Below are 9,713 nucleotides of genomic sequence, written 5' to 3' on the forward strand. Positions count from 1 at the left end.
GCGGTTGCCGCACTTGGAAGTGTGGTTTCACTTTTGCCGCAACTTGAACCAAGGACAAGTACATTGCTTTTCCTTCTTTTGATTTGCTTTATTATAACATTTAATTGTTTTTAGAATTTGATTTGTTTTTTATATTATTTTTATTAGTTTATTTAAGTATTAAATATTTTGCGATTAATATTTTGTAATTTGTATTTTATATTTGATATTTATTTAAATTTGTTAGTTTTTTTATTCTATAATTATTTCTTGATATTTTATTTTTCAATATGAATTATTATTTAAGTATTTGTTGTATATTTGTTTTTTAGTTTTTGATTCGTTTATTAATTTAAATTTAATTTGTTGTGTTTTGTGATTTTTCTTAACTTTATTTATTGATTTGTTAACATTTTTTTAATTTTTAATTTTTATTATAGTACAATAGTACACGATTAAGAGTTGTTGGTGATTGAAAAGTCATTAAATCATCATTATAATTTTTTAGATATTATTAAATGAAGGATATAATTGTCAATTGAAAGATGTAGGATGAAACTGAGGTGCAAAAGCATCATTCTTAAATATTTAGTGACAGAAATTTAACTCAACTCTTTTAACTTTATTATTAAATCATTTTTATATCCCTCTTCAAGCATATATTTCATCCTAGATTGAAATTGTGAAGCGAATCCCCGGTAAACTGCTCATTTTGTGCTGCAAATGAGAGAAAATATATTAGTCCTGCTGTAGAAAAATTGGAATGAAATTTTGTAAGAAGATATTTTGCACTCTAATTTTGTAACTTTTTTCTCATTATAATCTACACAAAACACTTTTGATATGAATGTTTTTAAAGAAAGGTATATTATATTTTGAAGAAACAATGAAGATATACCTTTTATATAAGCTAATTGAAAACATAAAGGACTTAGAGCTTATTTTAATGTTGAACCTCACTTCGTTCTAATACTGTTAAGACATATTTAATGTAATAATTTTTTTCAGATTGTTATACCTAGAAATTTGTATTGTTTATTAAAATCTAACAATTATATGCTGTCACATGAATAAAATACCATAAAAAATAAAGAAAAAAAAACGGGAGATTATACCAATCAATCCAAATCAAAAGGGAGCAATTATCTAAACCTTAGTTCAGGAAGATTGTATCTACTATTGAAAAGTTTAATTCTACGAGAAGGATGCAATACATCGTATAGAGGAAATCTAATCTATTGTAAACAACTAGAATAACATATGATCCACACATCTGACAGTTCTTTTGAACAAATATAAAGATTGACTTTTTTGAAGAGTTTTTAGCTATGTCGTCTATATTTAGGTTGATTAATATAGAATTGACATAAAAAAGTTAATTTTAACTTTCATAAAATATATTTATTACAAGTGTTTTTTCAAAGAAAACAAAAATTATATGTTGATTAGAGAAAGAGATCCTTGAATTTGCAGTATGTGATCATGTGTTATCGAAGGTTTCTCCTTCTACTAGAGTTGAGAGAGCAACCAAACACAAAAACTTAAGTTTATTCGGTTGTATCAGATTTTACGGAAGATAGGTTAGTTCCTCGACCACCTCATCTTGTCAGGTTGTACAGTTTATTTTATGTATCTCAGTTGAAGAAATACATTCCAACCAAACATGAATGTAGAATTATAGATTGTACTTAGTTTGAGGGATTTTTTAATATGTCATCAAGAAGTTATTTGAATCAATACCTGTTATCCTTTGAGCAATCTATTGGCAATGTTTAGTTCAACCATTAAAAGTATATAGTCTATGAGTCTGTTCAACAATCTCAAATAAGCAATTTTCCATGGTTGCCAAAGTAGCATTGGCCCTAACAAGCCCCAAAAGCCAGCAAAGAATCCTAGCCCCAAGCTCGTGTATAATGCTGTATAGAAAACTGAATTGCCATCTTCACTATCAATAGCTGGTTCTTGTGGTTTTTGTATTGTCTCGTCTCCGGGACAACTTTTGTTAAGTTGCTCACCACAAAGATCAATATTTCCTTCAAAACTAGAGGCACCAAAGGTTTCAAAATGTCTCCCCAGAGGGATTCTTCCACTAAGATTATTGTTTGATAGGTCTAACACACCAAGACTATCAATGTTGGGAAGAGTATAAGGAATATTGCCAGAGAAATTATTTCTTGATAAGTCTAGGAATTCTAGCAAATTTAAATTCCCAATATAAGAAGGAATTTCTCCATTTAAGTTGTTTCTTGATAAATTCATAGAAACCAATCCAAGTAAGTATCCAATCTCGTTGGGTATTGTACCCGTCAACTTATTACTTGAGAGATCAATACTATTTAGAAGAACATCAGGATTCCAAAACACAAAATCATTACCTTTCCACATAAGCAGCACGTTAAAGTCATAAATATTAAAGTTAAATTCATCAGATGAAATTTTTCGTTCCCTTATAATTTGTCTTGTAATTAGGTTCCTTTCCTTCGTTGCCGTGAAATTGCTCAGACACGTTGGGATTCCACCAGATAAGTGGTTCATTGAAAGATCCAAAAGATGAATTTTCCCCAAATAACAAATTTCGACAGGAACACTTCCAGTGAAGCGATTTAGTCGCATGGTCAAGATTTTCAACTCTTGTAGATTTTCTCCAATCCATGAGGGTATTCGACCAGACAACAAATTTCGACTCATGTCAAATATAATCAAACTAGCACAACTCTTCAGTGTGGAAGGTAGTTCTCCAGTTAGATTATTGTTTCGCAAGACCACAGCTTCCAAATTAACAAGAGTGCCCATAGAATGTGGAATCTCCCCTGATAATTTATTATTGCTCAAATCAAGAAATTCTAACGAATTTAGATGTTCCCAACAGTCGGGAAGTTGTCCATTTATTTGATTATTTGACAAATCCAAAGTGCGGATATTTGTAGTTGCTATTTTTCCACACACAAAGGAACTTAAATCCGAAATATTATTGTTCGAAAGATCTAATCCATCAACCTGTGACAAAAAGGCCGGAATTTCACCTTCAAGCTGATTTGAATTTAGGATGAAAACAATTGTTAAATAATCATTATTAAGCTTGATTGGTAAATTCGGAATTCTACCTTTGAGACTGTTGTAAGAAATATTCATCTCACTTATAAATTGTAACTTGTTCCAAAACCATTCTGGTATAAAGTCATCAATCCCAGCATCAGAAAGATCTAGAAAGGTTAATTGAGTTTGAGTACGCAACCAACTTGGGAAACTTGGGCCTAACTTGCAAGAAGCTAGTCCTAAACTATCTAACTGGAAAGGTGGAATCCAGGTGTTAGCAAACTTTAGAGACAATGAGTTGTCGGTTAAGTCCAAGAATACCAATTTAGATAAGTTTGTGAGATGCAATTCATTGATATCACCCTTCAAGTAATTTTCCGCTAGGTCAAGATACTTTAACTCATAAAGCAACCCAATGCTTTTTGGTATTCCTCCACTTAACTGATTGTTGGAAAGTTGTAAACTCCTTAAAGATGTAAAGAGTGAAAGATTAGGTAGCATTCCCGTAATCCGGTTAAAAGATAAATCTAGACTTTGAAAGTTGCAGAATGAAGAATTTTGAATGAAGCTAGAAAGTTCCCCACTCAGGTTGTTGTCACTAAGGCGTAATTGTTGCAAAGTGTATATATTCCCAAGAGAAGATGGAATTTCACCTTGTAGTTTGTTAAAAGAGAGGTCAAGATGTTCAAGAGAGTTAATCACTTCCCCAAATCCACTCTGAATGGGAGTTTCTAACAAGTTATTCCGAAGAGAAAGACCTCGAAGATTGGCAGTGTGGTTGAAAATCCAATGAAATATAGCCGTTGATTTTAATAGATTAGAGGATAGAACAAGAGTGAAAAGAGAAGGTAGAGATATTTTAATGGAAGCAGGCGGCACAAGAAAGCTTCGGTCAGTAAGGCTGCAATTATTCAGATAAAGTTCTTGTAGTTTGGGGAAGTTGAACAGATACTGAAATGTTGATGAAGTCAAAACATTATCAGAGAGATCAAGGATAGTAAGAGATGTGGAAAAGTTGGAATGAGAACGAAACAAAGATGAAAAATCATTATCAGAAAGATTGCAATTAACTAGCCTCAACTCCCTTAAGTTAGGTATAAGCTCATTGATCATATGACAAGAGGAGCCAAAATCAGGCTGCGACCTCAAGCTAAGCGTTCTTAACGAAGAGAGAGAATACAGCCACTTTGCATCATTAATTTTAAGATTACCTAGTCTGAGAGTGTGCAACAGAGGAAGATTTCCAACCTGGAAAGGTATAGCTCCAGAAAATGAATTTTGATCAAGATCAAGATACCTCAAGCGTGAGAGATTTCCGAGTTGATAGGGGATTTTTCCTTGGAGATTATTGACACTTAGATCCAGATATCGTAATCTTGTAAGCTTCCCAAGTTGAGAAGGGATTGTTTCACAAATATCAGTTTCTTTAAGATCAAGATACTTCAACTTTGAGAGATTTTCCAGTTTTGAAAGGATTGCTCCATCGAAAGAATTTCCTTGAAGATCAACATACTCCAACTTTGAGAGATTCCCCAGTTGAGAAGGGATTCCCCAAACAAAAGGAATATATGATAGATTAAGATATCTTAACTTTTTGAAGGAACCCATTTGCTCTGGGATTGGAGTGCTACTACTGTCAAAATTATAACTGAGATCCAAATATTCCATATTTTGCAAGTGAATCAATGAAGTAAGATTCATTGAACCAACCAAATAATGCATTATTGAACCACGAAGATCAAGCAATTGTACATGACCTGTTCTACTGTTGCACTGAATGCCTTTCCATTTGCAGCAATCAGTTGTATTGCCATCATCCCTCCATGTTGACAGAATCCCAAAGAGATCTATGAGGCCATGTTTGAAGTTGAGGAGTGCTTCTCTCTCTCTGTTAATGCATTTCACTTCTGAACTCTGCGATGGCGAGATGAATCCAAGACTGAATAGTTTCGGAAGCAAAAGGCACACTGAGATTGCCAAAAAGATTTTCAGTAAGTGACCTGCCATTTCAAAATTCTGGATATGAAATTTTGACTTGTGATGAATATTGTAAGCAGAGCATGTAAGAACCAAGAAGTAATAAGAAAGTGTACATGCAAATAATAGTAATCTCTGGTTTATATGAGATGTTTAGATGAAAATAACAGTAATCAGATCTGAGAATTTAATAAAAAAAAATAATTAAATTTCTACCCTGACCACAAACTTCCACTGTCAACTTCACATAAAGGTTACATCATGGAGAAAGCATTTATGTGCAGTAAGTCTTCCTAGCAAGACTTTCAACAATATCAATAAATACATTATTTGTTGAATTTCCGAGTTTTCTAATCGTAAAATATGGGTTAAAAAATTAAAATGCTCAATCACATCAATCATTCTTACTCTTGGTTGTGGAAAATCTGCCTTTACCGCATTAACTTTCCATAGTGGTGTTGAATGGTTGACTCATTCTATCTAATCGCTACCAACTTTCAAAAATATAAATATAAAAAATATGTTGTACAGTTCTTTGAAGAAACTCATGTGTTCTGTTACCTGACTGTCACTGAAATCACGTAAGGTTACGTCCAAATGTTAAATATTCAAGAAAAAACTAAAACTATCAATAAAAATATTTTATTGACAAAAAATAAAATTTATACAAAAATATTATTAAATAAATCAGTTCTATAATTAAATATATAGATAAACTACTTTGACAATAAATTTAATAAAAAAATTATAAATAAGCTAGTATGTAAATGTAACAGAAACTTAGTTTTTAAGCTACTTTAACATTATGTTTATAAGCTACTTTAATTAAAAATTGTAAATAAAGTAGGGTACGTAACCATTCTCAACTTCCTGTTATCAATTTCCAAACATATCAAATTTCAGTTATTGACTATCTTTCCAAAGATAACTATTGCTTACATTGATAGAGTAGTTTGGTTTATATGAGATTGTTTTGATGAAAATAATAGTAGATCTGAGAATTTAATTGAAAAAGAAATAATTAAATTTCTACCGAGACCACAAGCTTCCACTGTCAACTTCACAAAAAGGGTTACATCATGTAAAAAGCACTTATGTGCAGCAAGTCTTCTTGGGAGCATGACTTTCATCAATATTAATAAATATATTCGTTGAATTTCGAAGTCTTTCAATCGTAAAATATGGGTTAAAAAATTAAAATGCTCAATCACATAAATCATTGAGTTGTGGAAAAACTGCCTTTACCGCATTAATTTTCCATAGTTGGGTCGGATCCACCAGTGGAAAAATACCTTTCAGTTGATTCATGCTATCTAATCGCTACCAACTTTCATAAATATAAATATAAAAAATATCTTTCAAGGAATACACGACGTTTTTACTTGAATTTTAGAGAAGCAACCCATAGCAGCATTTTCAACCTATGAAATGAAATTGAGTATGTACGACTTAGGTAGTTTTTGGATTAGAGAATAAATTTAAGGGAGAGTGAAGGGATGAATTTGATAAGATGGAAAAGAAATTATAGTGTTGTTTGGAAGGGATTTGAAGGAATGAATGAAGAGATTTGAAACAAAAATTTGTGAGAACTTATGAATGATATAATAGATGTATAGATTAAAAATTGTTTTAATTGATAAAAAAAATTATTACCAATTTGTTTTTACGTAGAAATTTGATATAAATTTAAATTTAAGTATTGAAAATTATATTGAAAGGGAAATTGTTAATGTAAAAAAAAATTAATTGCTAATATATTTTCTTAAATAATAATTTGTATATTATTAAAATTATTGTTAACAAAAAATATATTGAATTTGATATAATAAACAAAAATTGTCATATTTAGATTAAATTGAAATAAGTTTGAACACAAAGTACACTCTTTAATTCAGACCCAATAAATTAAACTTAAAATAATGACAATAAATTTAATACAATGCATAAATTTGATCTTCCAAATTGTAATTTTGTGTAGGTGTTATCAAATCTTTGCCTCACAATCAATGTCAAATTGGAAAGATTATCCTGGATGTTATCAATTATGTCTATCATTTGTGTAAACTTGTCATCTTGAGCCAAGACTCCATCTCGTTGTACACTGTGTTGTTGTATTTGGTGTTGTGGTCCAATGTTAGCAATCACTAGTACAGTCAAGAGATACGACAGCGGTTCTGAAACCGAGGCATATACGAGCGAGGTAAAAAGTCTACCCATTTTTGCCTCGGTTGTGGACCGAAGCAAAAGGAGTAGGATTTTGCCTCGATTCAAAAGTAACTAAGGCAGTAGGATTTTGCTCCCTTTTTTTTAAGGACTTTTCGCCTCAGTTCTCTTTTGAACTGAGGTAGTATCTTGGGAAATTCAATAAAAAAAAACAATGATATTGTGATACTTAAATTCATCCTATAAAGCAAAGTTCGTCTTTCAGTTCTCTACTTCAGATCTTAAATAAATTAATATAACATATAAAAGAGAACTGTAATAATGAAAGAAGAATAAGTGTCTCCTTTGTAATCAATATCAAATAAATTAATATAACATATAAAACACGTAAAGAATAGGTGTCTCCTTTGTAATTGTGGAATATGGAGATGAAATCACCCACCTAAAATTTGGTAGTTTCCACTTAAATAAGATTAGTTTAGAGTGAAAATATGTTTGAGTAGTTCAATAATCATCAATATCAAATATTGCCAACCTCTTCAAACAAAAGAAACAAGGGATAATCTTTTCAATCAAGACATCAGACAACTCACCAAGATGCAAAAGACATCCTCCTAGACTATCACGACTCATCAAGAAATGTCATTGCCCTCTTTCTGTGAAGTACAAATGGCAAGAACAATGTCATAAAGATCTCCATCAGCTTCCTTACCCACAAGCTTCATCTCTCACAACTGTTTCTCTGCCTCAATTCCATGATCAGCACAAATGTACATAGCAAGGAGCCTCTCATGAACCACTCCATATAGTGATGGACTGCCATCTTGTATTACCCAATTGAACAACCGCACTCCATCGACCAGTAGCAAAACTCTGAAAAGGCCAATGAAAATTCTAATCCAGCAAAGCACATAATAATCCAATCATTCATACACAGTCCAAGTAAAAAAAAGTTGAACAATATTGTCAATGGTGTTGGTGATGCCTACAACCACAAATGACAACAAGCAAACCCAAAACAATTTATAAAGAAAGAACGAACTTGGCCCAGGTTGGTCTCCTCCCGGGGCACGAACCCGGGCCGGAGGTGCGGCGGAACGAACTTGTCGGACTTGGGCGACGGAGAGAGCATATCCTTGTTGTCGTGATTGATGACAAGGAGAGACGAGAGGGAGGAAGCGGTGCCAGTTCGACGAAGGGGTGGAGCGAGATCGCATCCGGTGGCGGAGCGAGATCGTGTCCAGATCGCGTCCGGTGGCGGAGCGAGATCGCGTCTTGTGGTGGAGCGAGATCGCGTTCGGTGGTGGAGCGAGATCGCGTTCGGTGGTGGTTCCCACTGGTCCTGGGTTTGATGGATCGGATTGGGTGGCGATTAATGGTGGGGTTGGGGTTGCGAGGTGGGAGGCGTAACGGGTTTGGGGGTGGGATGGGTCAAGACGAGGATGCGGCCATGGGCTTTGGGGGCAAAGACGGAGGAATGGGCTTTCGCGGGAACAGGTTGGATGCGGCCATGGGCTTTGGGCGGCGATAACGGAGCGACGGCGATGAAGGAGAGGTTGGATGCAGATAAACTGTAGATTAGGGTAATTTCCTTCGTGGGTGAAGATAAAAAACCGATACTGCCTTGGTTCTTTACTAAACCCGATGTCTATACTCACTCTATTATCTCGGTGTGTTGGAAACCGCTTTCAAAATTCTCTCTACTGCCTTAGGTCTAATTGAACCGATGTTGTAGGTCAATTTCAAAAAGTATTACGCCTCGGTTTGATCAATAACCGAGGTAATTTTGCTTGTATGCCTTGGTTCAAGGGGAACCGAGGCCTATAAGTTCATTTAAATTGCAAAAATGTCACCGCCTTTACATATATTTCGGTTTTCTGGAAACCGAGACGTATTACCCGCGTTCTTTTTCGCGTTTTGCACTAGTGAATATCTTCTGCAACATTTGGAGTGTCTTCATCATCATCATCATCACCACCTGCATATAATGTCTTATTTGGACAATGTTTTTGTATCAAACTAGTGGTTCCATTCCAATCCAATGAGGCTCTTATAACTCAAGTTTAGCTCAAAGAGACAAGCAACATTGGGTACGAACAATGTTGTTGTTTTTGCATTTGACCATGTGTTGCATAATAGGTGTCGTTAGTTGATGACAACATTATTTTTCAAACACCACAAGAAGAATATGTCCTTATGAGTTAGTTTAGCAAAATTTGTACCCGCCATGGATACTTGATACCCGCAAGTATTTACTACCTGCGGATAGTGCATAGCAGGTATTTTAATACCCACTTATAAATGGATGGGGTGTGGGTATTCTACTAGTCGTACTCGCAGGTATTCGCTACCCATAAAAAACAAAAATAAAAATTTAATTTATATTTTATTAAAATAAATTTAATTAAATTAATTTATATTTTATTAGATTAAATTTAATTACAATTAAATTTTAATTTATTTTAGATTTTATATATTTTTTGTAATTTTATTTAAATTTATTTTAAAAATCTATAAAATAATTTTTTTAAATATTTGCGGGTATCCACATATACACT

General features: G+C 33.3%; 1 protein-coding gene across 1 annotated transcript; it reads right to left on the minus strand.

Annotated features, from left to right (window-relative positions):
- Positions 1–1,718: 1,718 nt before the first annotated feature.
- LOC124844896 (receptor-like protein EIX1) lies at positions 1,719–5,066 on the minus strand. The gene has a single exon (XM_088114109.1). The coding sequence runs from the start codon at positions 5,020–5,022 to the stop codon at positions 1,723–1,725; it is 3,300 nt and encodes a 1,099-aa protein (XP_087970235.1). The 5' UTR covers positions 5,023–5,066; the 3' UTR covers positions 1,719–1,722.
- Between the last annotated feature and the right edge of the window lie 4,647 nt (positions 5,067–9,713).

This window comes from Vigna umbellata, chromosome 4, assembly GCF_029865625.1.
Source record: "Vigna umbellata cultivar VRB3 chromosome 4, Vumbellata_1.0, whole genome shotgun sequence".
Lineage (NCBI taxonomy): Eukaryota > Viridiplantae > Streptophyta > Magnoliopsida > Fabales > Fabaceae > Vigna > Vigna umbellata.

Excerpts from the sequence above, each read along its gene's own strand:
- LOC124844896 (XM_088114109.1), bottom strand. The coding sequence starts at position 5,022 with ATGGCAGGTCACTTACTGAAAATCTTTTTGGCAATCTCAGTGTGCCTT.